This window comes from Athene noctua, chromosome 22, assembly GCF_965140245.1.
Source record: "Athene noctua chromosome 22, bAthNoc1.hap1.1, whole genome shotgun sequence".
Lineage (NCBI taxonomy): Eukaryota > Metazoa > Chordata > Aves > Strigiformes > Strigidae > Athene > Athene noctua.
In genome coordinates, this window is record NC_134058.1 from 5,255,533 (window position 1) to 5,278,351 (window position 22,819).

At 39.8% G+C, this 22,819-nt stretch overlaps 1 protein-coding gene across 1 annotated transcript in view; it reads left to right on the forward strand.

Moving 5' to 3' along the window:
- PEX14 (peroxisomal biogenesis factor 14) overlaps positions 1-22,819 on the forward strand; it is a 79,308-nt gene that overhangs the window by 16,501 nt on the left and 39,988 nt on the right. The window contains exon 3 of the mRNA XM_074924686.1: positions 21,021-21,105. Within this exon, the coding sequence (XP_074780787.1) occupies positions 21,021-21,105 (85 nt within the window). The remainder of the gene's footprint in view (positions 1-21,020; positions 21,106-22,819) is intronic.

Consider the following 22,819-nt stretch of genomic DNA (forward strand, 5'->3'; position numbering starts at 1 on the left):
AAAAGTTTGGGGTTCTTGCTTATACATGTAGGATGTGGGAAGAGGCTTTTACTCTTACCTAGAAGGGTATTGCACTGGAGGAAGAGGTAACTCCAAACTGCATGTCCATGTGTTGGTACATACAGATCTCTTCCCAGCTAAACATATTTAGAGGTTGCTTTAGATTACTTGTCTCCTCATGTTTGTTGCATTCTCTTGAAGAAGATAGGTGCAGCTAACAAAAGTTGAGGAACTGGTAAATGAATTGTCTAGCTTCTAATGTATTCTGTGAAGCTTCATATGATACAGCTTCCCCAGCGGGGCTAGTTCACAAACATTACATGTATTATTGCAAAGCATGCAACATAAAGAGAGCATTTATGAAAGGGAATATCAGAGGAAACATTATAGCAGGGACCTTTATAGCCTTTCCATTATTATGGTTTAAATCTTGACGTGGTCTTTATTTGCAGTGACACTGGGACCAGTAAAGAAGTGTTTTTTCTCTTCCCCTCCCCTCCCCTTTCTCCCATCTCCTTTTCATTCTTTTCTTCCACATCCTGTTCTGAAGCTGTGGTGCAGAGATACAAATCGTTAAACATGCAAGTAGTCAGAGCGCCAGGTTTCAGTTTGTGTGGAATCAGCCCCTTTTGACTCAGAAGTTGGAAACCAGATGACTCACTGTGATGCATGTTTGTTGTTTTTAATAACTGTCATTTTGCAAAATATGGTCAAAGCTTCAAACCGTGACTTCTGGAGTAGGGGTGGTGTGTATTTATTTTTAATTTGGGAGGCTATAAGCTGGAATGTGTTTGTAGCTGCAGTCTTCCCTTAAAATCTGAGATAAAATAAATTAAAGCATTAACAATGTGAAAGATTTTAGAGATAATTTTTTCCTGTTACCTGAAAAAATATTTATTTTCTTGATCAATTACTTGAAAAGGCTCCAGGTGCCAAACATCTGGTGGGATTGGAGGCCCCTGGTTTATGTTTATGTTTTTTAATATATACCCGAAGGGACAGGTTTCTTAAAAAGAAAGCAAGCAGATGTTTTTCATTTGTGAAGTTTTAAAGAATAAATGCCATTCCTGCTTTATCATTCCAATTTCTAACAAAATTGTCATCTATCTCTTTCCTTTTATAAGAAGCTAGCAAATGTAGTATTTTAGTGGCAGAATTCCCCATCAATAAAATCTCTTAGCAGTATGGAAAATATGAAAATATCTACACATTTCATTTTCTAGAGATTTATTACTGCTTGTACAACAGTTTGTAAACTATAAGCTCAGTATTAAGTGCTTTATGAGTTTTTTTGTGGTTTACTTTCTAATTTGCCTCAAGAAGCGTTGTTTTAATTTGTTGAAGTTCTACAGGTTTGTTTTGCAGGTCAGTTAATTTGCAGTGTACATCTACAGCCACTCCATCACACAAGAATGAGGGTGTACCAGTATAAAATCTATATATGTGAGAACAGAATTTGACCCTAGATATAAAAACTGAATGTCATGGCCGTGTGACAGAATTCATTGTGGTCATGGACTTTCCTCCAGTTCATTCCCAGATTTGGATGCTTTGTAACCATTTCTATCATGATTTATATTGTGGTCTTTTGCAATTGTTATTGCAAAATGAAGTGCTGTGGTATAGTCCAAGGGAGGTAGACTCCTAGCCTACCTCAGCCTGTTGATTCTTGTTAGAGAGTAAAAAAGCAGCTGCTGATTTAAAACAGAGAGTTCAAGTTCAGGTTCTGCTTTTAGACTGAGATAGGGCATCTCTCTAATGGTAAAAGTGCTGGGAAAAGTGTATTGCCTTTCCTCTGAGGATATACAGAGATATGTGCTGGCTACTCTTGGACAGCTGTGGTCTACCTGATTCGTTATTCTGAGCAGGAAAGAAATAGGTTTTGGTCTTTATTTTTTAAAGTGAATGTAATTGCTTTTGAAGGATAGTGAAGTGATGGCTTTGGAGGCTTAAATCATCTTCTCACAAAACTTTAACTGCACGCTGTGATAGCCGCATTGCAAGATTCCCCAGCATGATATAGAAGGGACCCCACTTGTCCCCCAAGAGATGAGAGGAGAATTCAGTCTCTAGCCCATTTGATGCTTGACTTCCCTCTGAAGCTGCCAAGAAGGATGCCAATTTTTCCATTTAGCTGACTATTGTATAGACCTTAAAAGGGAAGGTTTTAATGCAGTTGGCTGCGATATAGACTGTTAAAGGGAAGTTATTTATTTTAACTGGCTGCTGTATGGATTATTACAAGGGCATTCTTCTAGCTGCAGCTGCTATATTGACTAGTGGATGTGCCGGGCTGTATTGCTAGTAGCTGTCATATTGACTGTTACAGAAAAGATCTGTATTTAAGCCATAACACTGCACTGGGATCTCCCAGGCAGGATATTAATGCTAATTCATCTGCTCACCCCCTGCTGTGAGTGTTATTTGTTTAAATCTGTAGAATCCCACAGCGCATTTATATCCTCGCTAGAGTGAGCTCCGCTCCCTGTAATTATTTAACATTATATGCTGATATAAATTGTAACAGTTAAAGAATGGTAATGAGTAGCAAAAAAACACAAACTTAACCTTAGAAATGGCAGAGTCAGCTCTTAAAACAACAGCCAGCAACTTTCACTGTTCTCTGTCTTTTCCCAAGTCCATATGCACAATATTGTGCATACATTATGTGTGTGCGTGTGTGTTCATGCTCGCACTGGCAACTGTGCCAGGCAAGGCTGTAATTATGCAGAATGTACTGTGAAACTTATGCACACACTCATAATTACATACAGTGCCTACGTACAGCAAGTTTTATCTCTCTCTGCAGTTCAGCTTCTTGATGAGTTGTTCTGATAGATGATTTGAGTTGGGGCTACCATACTGGCAGAGGAAATGGAGCCCCCGGCTGCTTCTCGCAGGGAACGCGTGCCCGAAGGTTGAGCCGAAAGCCATCGGGTGTCACTGTTGCTCTGTGCAGGCTCAGCTGGCAGTGGATTTGTCTGGCAGTAAAAACTGGACTTTGAAAGTAGTATTTTTGGCTATAAACATCTAAGGCATTTACACATAATTTATATATAAAGTGCATGTCCATACAACACCATTTATGTGTGGGTGGAGTGAGTGGAGGTAGCTCTATTGTGTGTGTTAGCTGAATTTTTTTGCCATTTCTGTTGCTTATTATAGCATTCTTGTCCCAAACTGGCACGCAGAATGGCCAGCTACTGCTGAATAGCTGTTGCATTCTGCTCTCGAAGTGACCGTGGTTTAGCAGTGGAGGCGACCTGATTCCTGTATATAATTTGCCTGTGAACAGTAAGCTGTGGGCAAATTTTTGGATTTATGATATGCGCAATTGTGGTGTAGAAACAACAAAATAATATTCAGTTTAGATTTTTTTTTTTTTAAGACCTTTGGAGCTACTGGGCTTGAAAGGTACCATAGAAATTTTTAAACTGTAGTATGTGTCAGAACTCATTAAAAAAACAGGTTTGCATTAAAACAGTTCATCAGTAGTATAAGAAAACTTTCACTGACTTAAAATGGAGTTGACAGAGAAAAGCCATGTAAATAGAAAAGAAAATGTATTTTAAAAAGACTTCTTTGTAGTCTCTGTCCCTTCAGATTTCAGGTAGGGAGTAAAAACTGGCGTAAGAGGAGCTGAGCTTGTACTTGATTTGCAGAGTAGCATGATGGTCGGTTGGGCTGCGTTGGCAGCATGGACCTGTGCCAGACTTCACCACAATTCATACTGTGTCAGTTTAATAAATGCACTACTTAAATTATGAAATTACAAAAGAAAAAAGAGAATGCACTTATTCAGACTCTTAATACATTAAAAATAAGGCATTAAAACACTGCCTTTTTTTTTCCCTTCCAGAATCAATAATGAACAGGAAGGGTTGTAGACATTAACAGTCATGGACATTCAAACTCTTATACATAAATTATCTTAGAAAAATGCACATAAGACTTGAATAATGTAAATACATTAATGCATTTAATAATTTAAACATTAAAGCGCATTCAGGAATTCGTGGCAGAAGCTGTTCTGAGATAAGGAACGGTCCTGGAAGTTGTGTGTCCCAAGATCGATGGCTGGTTTCTCCTTGAGAAAACTCTCTGGGGAAGTCAAGCTGTGCAACTAGAGTGACCGCCTGTCCTAAGAAATCCCAGGACATTAGCCAGCTCTTTTTGCTTTTCACCTCCCATTCTCTCTCAACCACATGCATGAACGCATACGTACAGAGTATCTCATGGTCCAGAAAATGCCAGTGTGCATTTTGCCAGTTCTTTTTTGCAGGTGTGCTGCAGTTTTCTAGAAATTGGGTGAAACGGCTTCAGAGAATGAAAGTGTCTTGGCTAAAGGTAAAATACCAATAAATGCTAAAGAAAATGCCAACGAGATGTTTCGTGGTACTATGCAGGGTGGGAAGAACTGTTTGGACAGCATCTGGACTCTGATCTACCAGTTCTGGGAGACAGGAACACAGAGTCTTAAGTACAAACAGTGAAATGGAAATCCTCTTCTAGGGCATTGCATGGACCTGTAATTCAGACTTCGTCCTAGCTTTTGGTATGACAGAGTATTGGGAGTGAGGCTTGGGGGAATAGTGCTCTCCAGGAATGCTTAGCTCATTCTTGGAGCTCTGAAAAATCACAAGGTTGGCTCCAGTGTAATGTCAAGTAAGGGGCTTGTTTTATTCTGTTCTTGCCTCTCTGCTCTTTGTATTGAAGCAACATCAGCACTGTAGCAGCACATAACTGGCACACAAAGGTCCCCCTCATGCAAGGCATTTTCCTGAGGATTTTTTGAGCTGTGTCATTTTTGCCAACATAATTAAGTTTGAAAGGTGGTGTATCAACCCCTCATGCCATTTCTCCTTGGTTCATAGCCTTGCTTTCTTTGCTTCTTCTGCAGGCAGGTGCTTTGGAGGTCATTTGCACCCTACAGCCCCACTCACAAAGTGGTATAAGGTATCCTGCTTAGGCCTAGATACTGATGGAACTAATGATGGAACTAATAAAAATGAGCTTAGTCTGATCCCAAAGGGAGAAGAGTTGGGTTGGTTAATTAAAGGAGCCTGGCACAGGGCACCTAGTAATTATAGGTGCAAGAAGTCTGAATTTGAAGAGCACTGTGCAGCTGGAGAAGGATAGGGAGGCACCCAGAACTCTGCAGGCTGTGGGCAAGAATGCAGCAAAACCAGATCTGGAAATCAGACTCTGGCAGAATTCCTTGGTGAATTCTTATTTATTCCATTTTTTAATGAGGACCTGAATCTCTCCTTATGCATTTAAGTTTTTGCATGCACATGCGTATGTACAATTCCAGTTACACCCTATGGCTGGGAGGGTGATTTTATTAAAGACCAGAAGATTGAGAGACAGATGTTTTAAGAGACACAGGCATTGCCCTATAGTAGTTTGGAATAATTAATGCTGACTGCTGCATTGGTTGTATTATCGATGGTGCTGGGTCTTTATCTCAAGCATCATCTCTACACCCATGAGTCTGTATCACTGTAGGGCAGAGCTTTTGAAGGCAAAGGGGCCGAGGCCACCAGGACCTGCTGGGAAATTGCTCCTAAACTCTTATGTAGGTGTGGGGTGGAGAACAATGCTATGTCATCACATTGTATCACCAATGCTATGACTCTTTATAGTTAAGTTCCTTAAAGCAGTGTTTCTCAAACTTAGGTTGTAACCCCCAAAGGGATGCAAAAGGCTTCAAAGGAAGTCACAAAGTCACCAGCCAGTAAACAGCTTTCTACTTGTAATTGCTGTTAGGAGTTCTGTTCCTCCTAGTTTGAAGAGTTAGCATTTATTCCAGTAACTGTCATTTTTCTGAAGGAACTTGCTGCCATCTCAGCTGAGGAATGTGGGATGAGCCACCACAACAGATGAGTGCAAAAGGGAGTCAAGCTTGCATAAAGTTTGAGAAGCAGTGCTTTAGCAGATTTTTTTTTTTTCCAGGGACAAGCTCTGCAAATATTGCCTGAAATGGATGTATTAACTTCTCCTGTGAAAGATAAAGACCATTATTTTGTCCCCAGGGGATTTCTCAGTAGGCCCCGACTGGGGAAGGTAGGACTGTCTGTGCAAAAACGTATCATTTGTTTTAGTGCTCAGGACTAAATAATGAGGATAGGAAACTGTAGCTCTTTTTCTACCCTTACAGCTGACGTGCTGTGTACGGTAGGTGGATCACACTAGAAAGTGAAATGCTAGTTTTATGGGATTCTAGCTCAAAAGATGAAAAGCACCAGTTTTGCCAAACTATGGGAGAAGATGGTCCACAGAAGAAAATTGCTTTGACTTGTGTATCGACTATATGTATCTGCTTCTTGACTGTTGTAAGTGTAAAATAAACAAATGTTAACTTGAGACACCTTTTTTTGTTTGGTTGGGTTTTTTTTTTGTTTCTTACATTGCAGTAGACTAGGTGAATGTTCATGGTAATTTTTTCCAGTTCAAGTAACTTTATAGTTTATGATCCCCAGTACAAAGCCAGAGCTGAATGCCCTCAATTTTCCCATCTCAAGCAGGCAGTACCCCTGTGTACATGGAATAAATTCTGAGCCTCCCACACCTGAAAGGGAGAAGCATCGCTGGTGGTAGAAGAGGGGTGTGTCTGTTCCATGTGGGAAGCTCCTGCAGGGGATTTTTCATAATCCAGGCCTGTTGAGGAGAGGACTTGAGTGATGGGATGCTCTCGACGTGGCCTGCAGGGAAAACAGAGGAGTGGGTGGGGATCTCCCTAGGCTCTCATGGCTTAACGGCCACATTTAGCTGGATTTAAGAGGCATGAGCATTTATAGTAAATTCTACTGCTATGGCACAGCCCTTTCTGCTTTTCTAGCTTTGTCTCCATGGGGGTATTCCATGCTTTATCCCATTTCACAGCCTGAACTTTTTCCCCTACTTAGAGGATTACATGGGGCAGAGATGTAAGAAGAAAGGGAATCTTGCCACTGCTCCAGCTCTTTATCTCTATAACTCCATGTATATCTTTCTGTCTGCTCTCACAGGGGCCAAGCTTTCTGCCTTCCAAAACCCTGCTCTGAAATTGCTGATTCAAGCAGGTAGCAACTTTAGGACTCCTTGCAGAATAAATGCCTCCTGCCCTGCTCCCCTGACACTGGGATTTCCTCTCTGATTTATCATGCTCAGGTCTGCTAATGTCCCTTGACAAAACTGGGCATGGTGTGATGGTGTGAAGGTCATTTTATATATGCCATATACATTTCCGGAGACATGGTGGGAGGGTAGGACATCTGAAGCAGCATATCCTGCTGGGAAAAGGAGGGAGAAAAGGATAGTCTGGCTCTTCTTTTCACAGCCTCTTGTGGTGGGATGAAGGTTTTGACAGCCTAATTCAGCATTTAGAGAAAGAACCAAGCAGAAAGATTCCCCCTCACCCACTCCTTGCAGCCCAGCTGTGACAAACTGACAGATAATTAACAAATCAAGACCTCCTATTAGCCTTGTCCCTGATGCATTAAAGCAGCTCCTATGTTGCATGTGTCCTTTAGCAAATGCCTGTACTTTATGGCTAGGGAGTGAGGTAGGTAGATCACTTTAGAAAGGCAAAGGGTTCTCTAAGATGTCAGTGCACAAATATTTCCAGGCATGGAAGCTGTCTCTAAAAGAAAATGGTGGACAGTAGGTGGGAGAGCTGTACCGTGACTGAATGGAAGCTACTCTAATGGTACGGTGTGTGTACGGAGTCTCTTCTGGGAATGTAGGACTGAAAGGGATGTGTGGAATTATTATTGAGTCCCTCTTGCTTTTACAGAAAATGACTTAAGTTGAAGCAGCAATTGATAGGGCAGGGTTTTTGACTGGGACTAAGCCAGCCTGTAGAAATTACACGCCGGGAAATGTGGTTTGTGGTAGAAACAGATCTGATGTTTAGACCTTAACATTACGTTGTGGGTAGCGTATGGGTGCCCTTTCCTTTCTGTCCTCAAGTTCTTGAAACTGCATGGGTAAGCCCCAAACAAGCCGCCTTCTCTTCGCTTTACCTCCGCTCATTTGGGGTCAATATCCTTCTAGTTCAAGATGTTAAATAGACACAGGCCATTGGTTCAGCTTAACACATGTTAAAGGAGAGAGAGAGATCTAATTGCATCAAAGCCACTCTTAAGTTCATGTATGTGGAGCCCATCAAGCTGAAAGCATCCAGACAGCATCTGCTGTTATCAAATCACTCTTGAGTCGAGCTAATTAAAATAGAGCTTCATTTTTCTGAACCATTGTTTGGCAGGAATTCGAAGCAGGTCTAACCCAATTTCTGTGTGTTTATGAGCCTTTATTATATCAAAAATACTTTTCTGTAAATGTACAGGGCAGTGTTAAATGAATTGATCCGCACTGTATCGCTGTAGATGCACTATGGACTTCTAATGATTTCTCTTCTAGCTTTTTCCAGATATACCCCAGAAAGCTTGCTTTGTCCCTTATCGTGTCATCTTCTTTCTCTCTTTTCCTTTCTGTCTCACTCTCAAGAAAGTAAATGTCCTTGTATTTCTTTCTTTCATATCCTCCTCCTCCACTCTATTGGGATTTTTGTATTATTAAAACATTTACACATTTGCTGCCACATGCAAATGCAGAATAATAAACCAGGACTTTTTATACTCCAGACAGGAGCAGGAGGTCTCTCACCACTGATTCTTACCCAATACTCATCCCTGTTGATTCCAGGGGATGGAGAGGAGGAGAATCTGAACGTTGCTGTGTTGAATATGTTAGATATAGGATTTTTGTCCTTAATTTTTTATTTTAAACATTTTACATTTCAGTGTGCAAATTCTAGGTATCACGTTCCTCTCTATGATTTGCTACATACCAAGCACAAAAGTTAAAGAGACGTGGAAATTGCTCCCTGAAGACAGGTTGTACTCTTTGGCATCTAAAAGCTAATTCATGAATATTCTCTGTAGAAAGAGAATACCACACGTAGGGTCAGTCAGTTCAGAACATACGAGTGTGAGTAGCAGCTCAGTGAAACAGTAAAGTCAAGAAATAACTATTTTTCTGGTATCCAGTACAATTCAAGCTGTTCATATGATATTCTTAACTTTTAAATTTATTTCTGAGCAGTGGATTCATATTACAAAAAAAGGAAGTTAAGGTTTAGCAGTAGGTGAAAATCCTGACAGTGGAATTTTGTCATGAAATCTTTTCCCTAGAAAGGTAGTAAAGACTTTTAAAAATAAATGGGCAAAAAGCAAAATAGAAAATCTTTCTCTAATATAAATAAAAATATACTTTCTGTATATTTCAAGGAAGTTTGCTTCTTTTAACTCAGTTAATTCACCTTGGAATGGAATTTAAGTGCATTTTATTTTGCATTTAATGCAGTCTATTCTGAATGCGTATATTCAACTCCTCTGTGTAAAGCCTAAGAGCAGCATTGATAGTGGAAGCAAGTGTAACATTTTGCTATAAGCAAACCAATGGGAAAAGTTCTATTAGATGTTCCCAAACTTAAGAAGTATTGTTGTCTCCTGTTTTGTGGTTTTAGAGAGATGACAAAAATTTTTACTTAGAAGTTTGGTCTTCTGTTCGTTGACAGTGACTCTCCTCTGATTCCTATTTTAATAAATTTAAGTGGATTTAATGCTGACAAAAAGCAGCAGCGTCACAGTATTCAGAAAGACAGAGCATGGACATTGGACAGTGTGCTTTTCTGTTAAGTCTGGAGGTCTGAGGGCCCTACTGCTAGGAGCTTGGCTAATTATTTATTCAGTTCTATCTTCTTTTCTGAGACTATCAAGGTGTACAGTGGGTACTTCACTTTCTAGCAATTGTCTCATCAATACGATCACTTTCCCAGCCAAGGGACACGAGGCGATGGCTTTGAGAGAAGAATTTCTGGTAGAGCACAACAGTCGAGATAAATCCAGATACTCTTACATGCAAAAGTAATTTCAACAGCATTTCTGTTCGCGTCATGGCGAGTACAGAACGAATGTGTAAGATCTAAGATCTTCATAAGCTTCTCAGCATTTCCTGCATATACAATTTTTGCTATAGTTGCTACTGCAGAAAGAAGTTTGCCATTCTAGCAAGAAACACTCTTCCTTTTTTTGTTTTACCACAACAACAACAAAGTCAAGCATTTGATCTGAGGATCCAAAAGCCCAGGAAATGCATCTCTAGGGCTCCTCGTCAATTTGGGACCTAATGAAATATAGAAAATACTCAATAAAAGCACCTTTATTACTTTAAATGTTTAAATGTGGAGTTTTTAGCCATCAGGTTAATGTTTTTGTATCATTTTTTGATTTGATTGTGAGCACTTTTCCAGGTATCTCTGCCACTTGAGCGCTAATTGGATTTCCACAGATAAACGGTGCTAGCTGCAGCCCTTACATCACTGTGTTTTTACTTCATCATTATTTTATTTGTTTTTACTGTAAAGGTTAATAAATCTTCATATGTTTAGAGTATGAAACAAGGCAGGCAGGCTAAGAACTACAACGTGAAGGGGTGAAGTTTTATATGCTGCTTTCTCAAGTCTGAGGGGTAGAAGGAGAAACAGTGTGCCCTTTGTGGTATTTCTAATGGGCTGCTGGGTATGTTAGTCAGCCAAGTAGCGATCCATAATCCTTAAGATAAAAAGCGTTGATCTCTCCACTAGTTCTCAGACAGAGCTGTAAGGCATTTGAATTGGGTTACCATTGATTTAAGGTGGGGAGAAGACTGAATAGCATGGGTCTGCTTAAAAAGGAATACATGGGATTTATTTAACTTTATTTAATTTTTTAAAGAAAATTGGAAGCCTTTCAGTGCAAGTGCACCTGAGTTCCCTCTGGATTCTTAAGGAAGTTAATATAGAACTTGCCAATATTTTAGGGAAGAACTAATTGAATGGCAGATTTTACTCAAGATTTAGGCTGCAAATAAATTTCAGTAAGAGATTATTGAGGTCTCAGACGTTTGCTGTCTCACCTATTTGTTCAGGAAAGAGCGTATTTTTTACCATTCTCATGGTTTCCTGGGAAGCTGAGCTTGAGTTCCTGCTGCAGTAGAGGTAACCCTTAGTTTCCAGCCACAGAAGCAGTGTGGAAGCTCTTTCTGGCCTAGCAGGGTTGAAACTAGTGCATTTGAAACACCCCCAATTTTGGACTTCGTGGCTTAATAGAAATTGAACAGCTGTACTTGGGCAAAGCAGCATTAAAGACTGAATCTACTTTCTTCCGTTACAAAGATACGAAAATGCCTTGTAGCTCCTATGGATCGGGTGCACTGTCCTGACAATACTGCAACATTACAGACTCAAGCTGTCAGTTGTGCCAGTTCTCCGTGGCAACAGTGGCCATTCTTACCTTGGTGTTAATCCCTTGCTGTGGTATGGACCCAGATTTCAGAGAGACTGTTGATGCTTTCTGCAGCATTTGTCAAGAAAACGGGTGCTTTCTTTTTTATTCCTGAAGTGAGTAATTGTTTATTAATTTTTCAACATGAAAAGAGTATAATTATAATAGTCCCTGACATGTGCTGGCTGTGCCAAGGTTTAAGGAGAACAAAAAACAGTAGAAGTGCCATTTTGAACCATCTCTGATTTTGTAGGCTTTTCTGGTTTGGGCCCAAATTTCTGTGTAGGAACTAGACAGGAGCACCCTGGTTTAATTCTCTCTAGAACCAGTTCTCTTGTGCATTTTAACACACTTTAGGATGGTGGGCTCTTGCTGAAGTGTTTCGAGAAAAAGGAGTTGGTGATCAGTACATGTGATTTTTTGGTACATATAGTGCTGTACTGGTTGAGCAGCATCCTGATTTTGTCCTGACACCTATATGCTTTGTTTCTTTAAGTAGTGAACGTAACATCCATGCAAAATGCCAAATTGACCCCAGGGGAAAATGAAGTGGACCCGTTTGCAGAATATTTATGGTATGGGCAGCTACAGTGGAAATGTTCCTTATGTTTGCCCTTACATTGTGTTTCACTCCTGTTGTAGAGGAAGCATCCTAAGAGTTGACAGAGGAAGCTCAGTTGCTTTTGAGGCTGCTCATTGCAAGTTCCTACATATGACGGAGAGATTCTGTGATGTGAGTTTCTTTCTGTTGAGAACTGGACAAAGACAAGGGACGCAGCTGCTTTTGAATCTATAAAATTATTCCTCTTGCAGTCCCCATAGACTAGGCAGCTCTGGCCAATCAGATTTCTTGCCCCTTACTTAGTTTTTCCCTTAATGGGGCAATTAACAGCAGGAACAAAGTGCATGGTCTGCTCAGTCTTTATTATTATTTGTGTTGTAATAAATGTCTAGGAGGCCAGTTGCAGACCAGCACCAGTCACTGTGCAAATACAGAGTGTAAGGATGATTTTTGTCCCAAAGAGCTCTAAGTAAAATACTAAATTTACATAAAGGTCTTTCAGTGTTTTAAGCCCTCCTTCTTTTGCTGTTACTTCCCAACTGCAGTGGTTTGCATGATTTATTGCACACCTGTCACAATCTCCAGCTTCTTTAATATTTCCAACATGAAACCTTTTGTTTGTTAGATTCTGATGATCCAAGTAGTAGTTTCCTCCAGCATCTCCTTATTCAGTCATTCAAATCTTCCATGTAATAATGCCATTATAGCCCCCTGACTTCACCCCTAATTGTTTGGGGTTTTGTCGCTGCAAGAACACTCAGTTTCTAATCTACATTTCCCGTGGATTAAGGATTCTGTTAAATGGGGTTCTTGAAATAGCAGGTTCAAAGAATAATAGCTTGCTGATTTTTCCTGTCCATTTGAGTCATTCAGCCTAAAACGTCTTTATAGCATCTTCCACAGATGGGTTCTACTTTCGATCCTCTTTCACTAAATCTAAACCATTGTATCACCAGTATTTTCCAGTCCCTTGACTGTGGAATTAGAAGGATCTAAGTAAGTCTGAACAATGATCCTGTTCTGGTGCATCTCTTTGATTGATTTAGCCTTCTGGAGTCTACCATTCAATAGCGATTTTAAGTACTCAGGCACAATTGTTAGATGTGACATGGACTTCCTATCCTTACGTCATCTTCTAGCTCCCTAGCATGTGAATGAACCTCCAGCAGTCCTTGTCTGCCCTGCAGTTAAAAGAATGAAAATGTAATAAATTACAGCTTCATTGTTTTTTACGTTCTGCACATGTGAAGATAATAGGGTAAAAGAGATTTCTTTCAAAAGCTGTTGTATTTGAACTCTTCAGTGGTGGCAATATGGAGAGAGGAGTGAAAAAGGTAAGAGCTGGAGGTGCTGCCATCTGCTACCCTGAAAGCTGTATCATACTTTTTTTTTTTTTTTTTTTTTTTTTCCTTAGTTGTAGAGCCACGGAATGATCTTAGTTCTGCTGTAGTGAGCATCTTGGACACTGAGTCATTACATTCCTTTGGAGTGATTCAGCTCAACAGCTTGACACTTGCATTAATTTTACAGCACAGAGCCTCAGTGATCCCTAAGCTTTCTTCTGTAAGAAGGGAGAATCAAGATGTATAAATCGGGTACTGTCATGAAAAGTTATAAAAATCAGATTCTCTTTAATAAGTTTTGACCTTTTACCTTCTTTCTGGCATCTTTCTTAGGTCCTGTTGATTCAGTTTGTTCACCTTATCATGGCACACTGGCTTCACCCACACTTGGAAGCTAGATACCTTGCCTACTTGCATGGGGCGCTGACCTTCTAGTCCATATATTATCCACAGTGATCCAGTACATTCAGCGCTGAGGTTATTGCTGTTTTTATATAAACAAAACTTCAAATAATTTGCTGCCAGTTGGATTGCAAGCATTATTTCCCCCCCGCCTTGTTCATCTTGCTGCAATACCTTCTTTGGTGGTACTGGTGATTATAGGAAGCTTGCAACTTAAGCTTCAGCAGAAGTACGAAAAGGGGATTTTTAAAGTTTATTTTTCCTCTGAAAGTGAGATTGTATCTTTTTAATAAAAAGTTAAAATGTTTGAACTCTAGAAAAAAGGTTCATGCTACTCATTGGTTAAAATTTATTGTGGCTGCATTATCAGTTTAATACATTTAGTTTGCTCTTCTGCTCATATTTCTTAGAATATATTTCTCCAACATTTAGCACTTCCCCGTAACAGTTTGTATTGTGTTAAACCTCATGTTACCAAGTCTCATTTGGAGGTGTATTTCTTTCTGAAATAACAAAATACATAGATAGCACATTTTCTCTGTGTATAAAAATAGTTATTATACATTTCTTTTAAAGCACGTGTAAAAGTTTCTTGTTCTTTTTAGTTTTATGCATGTAAGTATTACTTGACTATTATTCCCCTTAAAAAGAGAGGGCTTTTGTCAAGATGTCCACTATGTTTTAAATCGAATCAGAAAAAAATGAAGATGACGGAGATATTTCACTTTGAAAGGTGACTACTACACAGACGAAGTTGCTACTTTTCATAAGGGCTTTTACTCCATATATCAATGTGTTTTAAGAGAGACTTGGGTCAATAATACCATGCTTTAGAATTCCCTAAATACATATTTACACAATAGACCTTAAAATATATTAGTCTATCATGTCAGCTCCTGTACACTTCTATCAGGGATGTTTTATGTCCTTAACATATGATACAATAAAACTTTATTTTATATAGCATTTTTCATACAAATTGTATCCTAGAATGCATTGTGGGGTTAAATAAGACTTTCACAAGGTTAAAATTAAAAAAAGCTGAAGGGCGCAGGAAAATTAAGGGCTTTGCATAGGAAATATTTATTTAACTGAACAATGGGAATCTGAATGGAGAGGCCACAGAGCTAAGAGAGCCTGTAAGTCTCATTCGAGCTGCAGATCAGGATCCCTGGAAGTGGTAAGGTTATGTGAGGAAAGACTGGTTCTGTGTGAATAAAGAAGGTGGAAAGGTCACGCCTTTATGAACAGCTGGAGGAAGTGTGAAGTGGCTCCTGGAACAAAGAAGTTGAGAATAGGAACTATATGGAGTCTCTTCTTTGTAGTGAGAACTGTAGAAGAAATGAGGGGAAAGTATGAAGGGAAAGAAAGCATCTGAAAGCACGCCTCTACCGCTGAGCTGGTGGGTGAAACTGGTGGGAAGAGGATAGCACTGTACACCCAGGGTTTTTCAGCTGCTTCGTTTCTGCTCATTCCAGCATGCGTAGGGAGTGGCAGGGTCCTGGCTCCGGGAAGGCTGTCCCTGGAACTAAGTAGGCACAACAAGATGACACGAAGACAGCTCTGCTTGGATTTTTCCTGGCTTTTATCAATTTTTTTTTTTTGGTCACCCTATTAATGTAAATTAAGTAAGGCTTTTTTGTATGTGATAATTATAGATAAATGTATTTAAAGTAGATCTGGATTTTGTAGTCCTCAGGAAAAAGAGGAAGAGTAATTTTTCCCCCCGTCCCTGTCATGTGTTCATTTTAATGAGCAATTTTAAAAAATTGAAAATAAAAGAGGAAAATGAATAGGTGTTGAACCAGCCTGTGATATGTAAATGCCAACTAGTAATTACCTAAAACCTCAATTTTCTTTCTGTTTCATCTTGCAAAACATTTCATTTCCACTGAGTGAAAACACTTAATTTGGGCTTCGCCGGCGGGTGAAGCCTGCCTCTCAGCGCGGGGCCCGCCGCCGCGCCGCTAGGGGGCGCGCTGGCTCCGCGCTGGCTGCGCGCCGGCTCCGCGCCGGCTCCGCGCCGGCTCCGCGCCCCCCGATCCCTGCGCAGGCCGTGCGCGGTGCTCGCCCGCGGGCGGCCCGGGCCCACCGCCGCGCTGGCCTCGGGAGCACCGCGGGCTCGGCGGGGACCGGGCGGGAGATCCGCGCGGCGGGTTGCGTTCCGGCCTGCCTGGCTGCGCTCGGGGGGCGGATTTTGAGTTAGATTCGTAGAACTCGCAGTCGTCTGAGTTTCTGGGCACCTGGGATTTTTTTCCTTTTTAGCTTATATTACCGGTTTTTCGTTACTGTGCTGTATTCTTTTAGTCCTGGGTTCTTAATCTCAGATAAAGGTTGAAGCTTGTTTCTTCTTTGCCTTTGTTCTCTCATTCTGTGTATCTTGCTCTAAATTGTTTTGTTTTGTTTTGTTTTTTTTCTTTGCTCTGTTTTACGTGAGGGCTTTTTTATTATTGTTATTGCATCTTTAAACTTTTCTCCATACAACTTTGAGATCTGCCCAACTCCGTAGGTTTCTAGGTTCTCTCACAACAGAAATAATTCCTGAGGTTCTGTGTGGTTTCATAAACATTTCAGTGAAATTATAGGAGCTTTAAAGTGTTTCCTTCCTCCTGACCGACCTGCAGATAATTTCTTCAGAAATAACAAGCAGTTTCTGTGAAATAGGAATTTCACAGGAATTCTGGGGCCCAGAACACTGAATTGGGAAAAGGTTTGTGCTGGGAGAAGGAAGCTCGTGTTAGACAACGTTGTGTACACAGCGTCCCAGGACCCCGACTCTGCGAGAGCTCTGCCTGGAATCTCAAGGAACTGTGCCTCTTTAGTGAGATATATGGCTTCATAATTAGCCCCTTGCATTTTTTCATGAGTGCTAGCATCAGCGTTCTATGATGTGTTTCCCTGATTAACAGCTGCTTTGCAACTATTTCCGTGTGCCACCGATAACCATATTTGTCAAGTTAGTCCTGGCAGAGCACTGATTTCTTACTAAAATGCAGCATTTCTGTTTGAAGGGGTTTTCTTGTTCAGTGCGGTGCCAGGCTTTTAAGTCAGCCCTTGTTAAAACGTAAGTTGGCTTTAGCCTGATGCTTGTTAACAGGATTCTGGGTATCTCCTTTAGAGTAGGAGTGCAGAAACCTTTCACAGACAATTTAATCTTCTGAGCCTTGCAAACATACAGCCGTACACTGAGGGGGTGTTGCTGTAGGCTAATATATTGATCAGTTCCATTTGCCCTATAGCTGTGGCCTTCTGCTCTGGCTGAAATAGGTTGAGTGTTTGTTGATACTGCCATATTATTATTTTTTAATACACTGGAAAAAAATTAATTCCAACTTCTTTTACATACGTCATGTATATTGCCAGTGTTGATTGCTTCCGCACATGTAATGTAAACTGTCTGTGCATAGTTCATGGCCTGTGCCGCCTCTGCTTAATGAAAAGAAGTGTTGCATTTAAACAGATACAGATCCACTCAGAAAGACAAAATACCATCCCTTGCAACGTATAATTCAGACCCAACCTTTACATCACAGGTCATCTCAAAGTCTCAGTCTATCAACAAATGCTGTTTAGTAATAACCTACAGAGGGTTCCCAGTATTAGGAAATCTATTAGAGCTCTTACAGGCTGCACTCCTGGTGGCTTTTGATTCTCTTTTCCATGTGGAACTCTGTTACCAAATCCTGTGCAACTTTTATTGATGAAGGTGATTTTCTTTTACAATTTTGTTAATTGACTGGAGTTTTGGGTTTGGGGTTTTTTTTGAGATGGTAGAAAGTGGTCATTTGCCACAGTATTTTAAATGTCATGGTTTATTTTTGTAATGCTAGTAACTGATAAAGTAGCTTAGATTGCTTCATTGGAAACCGTGCAGCTTTGAGCATGATAAGAAGCAAGGCTGCTTTTACTTTCTCCATTAACACAAAAGGGAGGGAAATTAGGAATGAAGGACCTTGGCTATAATGTCAAAGTGCTGTGCTTTGGCCCAGAATTTCACCAGCCTGCTGCACTCCCACAACATCTGCATTAAAGTTCCTGTCCCCATTTTATATCTTTGACATTGAAACAGAATATTTGGCTTGAATTTATGCAATTTGGCCGGACACAAATATAATCCATGAATAGTTACAGTCATCTTCTAATTAGGAAATCAAACTGTAGGACAAGACCTGCTGCAGGATTCCTACCCCCCCGTCAGTCTTTGTGTATTCTATCACTGCAGAATGGTGTGGGCTGGTGGTGGGCTAGCAAGTTTATGGAGCTGACTTGCTTTTAAAAGCCAAATACACTGTCTTTCATTAAGAGAAATGTGTACCTGATCCACTAGATAAAACTAGTTTGCTGGCCAATGTGTGCTGGCAATCTAGGAATTAGGGTGATAAAATGCATTTTATTTGGCAGTGTCCTAATACTATAAAAATTTGAAGAAGTGTTACAAATGATACAGAAATAGTATGGAGCGATGTTACCAGCTGAGTCAGAGTGCTATTTGCTGCATGATTTTTTTGGCTATACGCAGGACTGCAAAGTCCTCTCATCATCCTCCTCCTTTTTCTGTTTAAATTATGGACTGCAGTTGCCCTTGTTTGTGCAAAGAAAATGATCCATAGAAGGTAGGAAAGTTCTTGTGTACGTTCATTGAAAATATTGGCATTTTGACATGGCCAAAATTGCTTCATAAGTTGCTCATGTATACAAGATGAATTATAAAAATGAAGAAGTTTCAGCTCAGCCTCCAGGAGGACTGTTCCGAGGTAAATGCAAACACGAATATGAGAAACATGGGATTACTGGGAGGAGGAATACATGTCCAGGATTTTTTTTTTAATGAAGTTTGTTGTTGCTTGTAATTTTTTTTTTTTTGTTAAGATTAAAAACATTGTGAATAATGGAGGAAGTGATGCAGGGGAGAGATAAAATAGAAGTTTATTTTGGAGTGAAATTTACTACTGAAATGTTTACATTTTTACAAGGCAAAAATAAGTTTTAATAAAGGGTTAGAATCAATAAAACGTTCACATGGTTGTGATTGAAATAGCACAATGAAAAATACTGCTTATTTCTTACAGGTTTTTTTAATGCTTAAAAACTGATAATTAAATATGAGAGCCTGCAGAATTTCAGGTCTGCAGGCCGCTTGTGCCTGTGTGTCTAGCTCACTAAATGTGGGAGGGAGTGTTGAGGAGTTTCTAAGAAACAAACAAGTAATTATTGTTAGAAGGAAAGTGGGTTTGATATGTTCACATATCTGTTGGTCTGCTCATTTGGGCATCTTTCTTATTCAGCATATTATCTTAAGGTTATTAGTTTGGGCGCTTTATATTTCTGCATCTGGCATAGCAATCTCAGCACAGTTTAAATCTGTGATTTGCCTGTCACCTGCATTTCAGCTGGAGACAGATCAAGTGCACATAAATGAAACCGAAGTGTACTTTATGTGGGGTATTTTGCTATAGTGTTTTATGGTTCAAAATTACTGAATGTAAACTTAAGGAAAAAAATGAAGGAAAATAAGAAAAGGAAAAGAATTAAAAATACCCCATTCATTTTATCCTCCCAACTTTGAAGTGTGCTGGGACTTTGTCAAATTCCCGTTAAAATAAATATGTCAATTTCATCTCTCTTCCAAATTCATTTATCATGCTTTTTTAAAAGGTGTTTTCTGCTTTACCTGATGTTTAAATTGGATTCGCTCGTTTATGCTGTTCTTTGCTGTATCCCCCATGTTTTTCTTAAATGAATTAGTAATGACAGCGTACTCCATCATACCCTCTCTACAGCCACTTTAAGGGAAGCCTGGTGATCTAAACCTTTTAACCTATTAAAGATGATTTTCCCCAATTGAATCAGACCCACCACAGGTGTAATAACTAATCATTTAAACTACACCTGCTATTATGTATTTTTAAGCCATTATGCGTGTTGGATAGATGATAATTCATGTTTATTGCATTGTCCAATGGATCCGTTTTGCCTACACTAGCCTGATTAATGTATTTAAAGAAATAAGAGATGCAATTTAAAAGAAAAAAAACATTGATGGAATGCACTGAGGAGTACATTGAAAGTGCCATTAAACCCATCAGAACTTTGCTCTCTGACCAGAAATGCATATTCGAAGGGTTTGATTCAAACACAAAGTGAAACTTAGTGATTTCAGTAGCGGTGCTATTTTTTTTCCTTCCTCCTCTGCTGTGAAAAGTTTTGAAAACCTTTTTGGAACTGAATTCCAGAGACTGTATTTTAAAATAGACTCTTCAAGATCTACCTAAGTCTAAACATATACCACCATTTTAGGAGAAGTTTTATGCCACTATTTGGGGAGAAAATCCTCTTCCATGCATATGCATGGATATTTTTAGCCCTAGAGGAAGGAAGTAGTCTCTTCCACTAGTTCACATGGATGTGTCCATCTCCTAAGTGCTGTTAACTTCAGGCACATCATTCCCCCGATGCCCCAATCGGATGTCTTTGTATAAACATCAGAACAGATGTCTTTGTATAAAAGTAAAGTGAATCGCTAGTGCAGCAACATACAATAATGTGTGTAATAGTATAGGAGAGTATGTGCAAAGTTCACCTGCCATATGAAGAAAAAAATCAAATACCTTTCATTGGCACTAAATGGAAATGTAAAAAACTAGAAAACTAGTGCCCTTGTCGTTGATGCCATTGAGTGTTATCCCATATTTTACCCTTTGTTTGAATGAGTGGTTTGTTTTAAGTGCTCTGTCACCTTAAAGAAGGATGTAGAAGTCAGCCTTTAGAAAAGTAATCTGTGATTTCTGATGGTGTGGAACATAAATTTAACTACTCATCTACCCATTTATGTAATGAGAAGAGACTTTTTTGATATTTTTGTTACGTGATTCAAAACATGTGAAGCCGCTTCTTTTCCAGGCTGAGGTTTATTTATTGCTTTCAGTAAATTAGAATGTTGGCAAAAAAGGCCTTAATCTCTTACAATTTTCAGGGAGCTTTAAGTCAGATAGAAAGGACACATTCTTACGCATAAGCCTACTATTACACATCATATGCATTGTCTCATGGTTGCCCTCAACTGTAGGAACCAAGTTAGATAACAAGATGACAATATAAATGACAGAAACCCATAAGAATCTTAATGGAGTTTTGTACAGGTTGAGCTGCTCCAAGATTAATTCAACAAGAAACTTCTAGGTTGAAATGCCATAATTGTGCTGTCTGATTAGAGTTGAGCCACAAACTCTGATACTCATTGAACCGTTTCTGAAAGTTGGATCAGTGTCAGCTCTAGACCATCTCCATGTGTTGGATGTGATGCCTTACTCTGCAGCACAGAATGCATAACGTAAAACAGGAATTTGACCATTCCTAACTTGGATCTTTTCTCTCTTCTATTTCTCCAATCCTCCTCCTCATCAGATTGTGACAGCAGTGAAGTTTTTACAGAATCCACGAGTCCGCCAAAGTCCTCTTGCAACCAGAAGAGCATTTCTGAAGAAGAAAGGTATGGACTCTTAAGTTTGCGGTCTCAGTGATAATGAGGGAGCTTGAGTTAGCATAAAGCCAAAATGTATTGCTATGGAAAATGAAATGATAAGGACAAAGCAAATAGCCTGTCTCAAAAAAAGATTTGACATTTGTAAGAAATATCAGTCTCTTCTCTTCCAAACTGGCTAGAGCAATATTGGCACCAGATGTGGAATTGAAGCATACAGAAGACACGTTGGAAGTTTTGGGGTTAACTATTATCAGATCTTTTCTACAATGAGGACCGTTTAGAGTTGTGGGCTAGTTGGTCAGTTCTAACCTTAGTGACATTGGCTGTAGAATGACCAGCTTCTAGGTGAAAAGGTCAAATGTTTCCAAAGAGAGCCGGAGAGAGGAATGAAGGGCGAAGGACTTGGTGAAAGTAAACAAGGTCAGGTTAAGGTCAAGCTTGAGGTCAACATGACTTTCAGGCTGAAATGGTAAACTACTGACTGAGTTTAGCCCTTTTCTGTAGCAGGGATAGAACAGATCCTGACAAATCCTATATTGTCTTAGACAGATGGAACATACTTTAGCCATTGCCTACTGAGTATTTATTTTACTTTCTGACTCATAGTGGAACTATCTTTTGGTTGCTTTTTTTTCTTTCTGAAGTTTTTAGTCCACAACTCACAGTGCATTTCAGGTGAAGTTCACTTCATATTATGCTACCCTCCTGGGACCATATTGCTTAGATCCTCACCGCAAGATGTAAATAAGGACAGTCTTACTCGGAGTTAATTACATACACTATAGCACTTTTAGCAGTTGGAAGGATACTGAAAATACAAACTCAAAACTTTAGAGGGGAGTGACCCACTTATACATTGAAGTCATAAGTACTTCAGGGTACATCAAATTCTATAGCTAAAGATCTTGAGTTTTGAAAAGTAGGGAAGCCTGTGAAATATATATCACTCAGTTTGGGGTTATGAACTGTTTATTGAGATGCCCGGGACCTGATGTCATGAGATGGAGAGTTCAAGTATATGCACCGCTTTGCTCATCTTGAATAGCAAAGGACCTAGAAGGGAATGGCAGTCTTGCGCTTTAGCAATGATGTCATGACAAGGGTACATCACTTCGAGTGTGATCCTCTCACTGCTTGTCCTCATGCCAGTTAGAGAACATTCCAATAACATAGGTATGTTGCTTGCCCTGCCTTGCCATCAGGATGGCATTAAAATTTGGAGCCTGTTGGCCGCTGTGCTCCATGAGTTTTTCCTTGAAATATGTGGACCTACGGGGAGTAATTAATCATAAAAGCTTGGGGATTTCAACTCTATCATCGAAGCAATGAAGCAAGGGAAAGCTGAGCCTAAAAGCTGTGCTGATTACCCGGGGTAACCTGATACAAAATCTATTGTTGCTGAGAGATCCTTAGCCCCCAGTATATCGTGCAATATTATAACTGCCTGATCTTCTTCTGTGCTGACAATGACCAGTTATTCCTCATTTTCTCTCTCAACACAGCTGGGTTAGAATTTCATTTGCAGAAGGTATTTAGAGCAATTTAGAGACAAATGTCTCTGGTGTTTGCTCTGCACTTCCCCACCGCAGGCTTCGCTGAACAGTTTTTAGTATCAGGAGCTCCATCTAATCTGTTTAATTTTAATAAATCCCTGACTGGGAGAAGAGGAAGAGTGGGGAGATGGAGGCACAGAGAAACTGTGGCCCGACTAATACTTCTT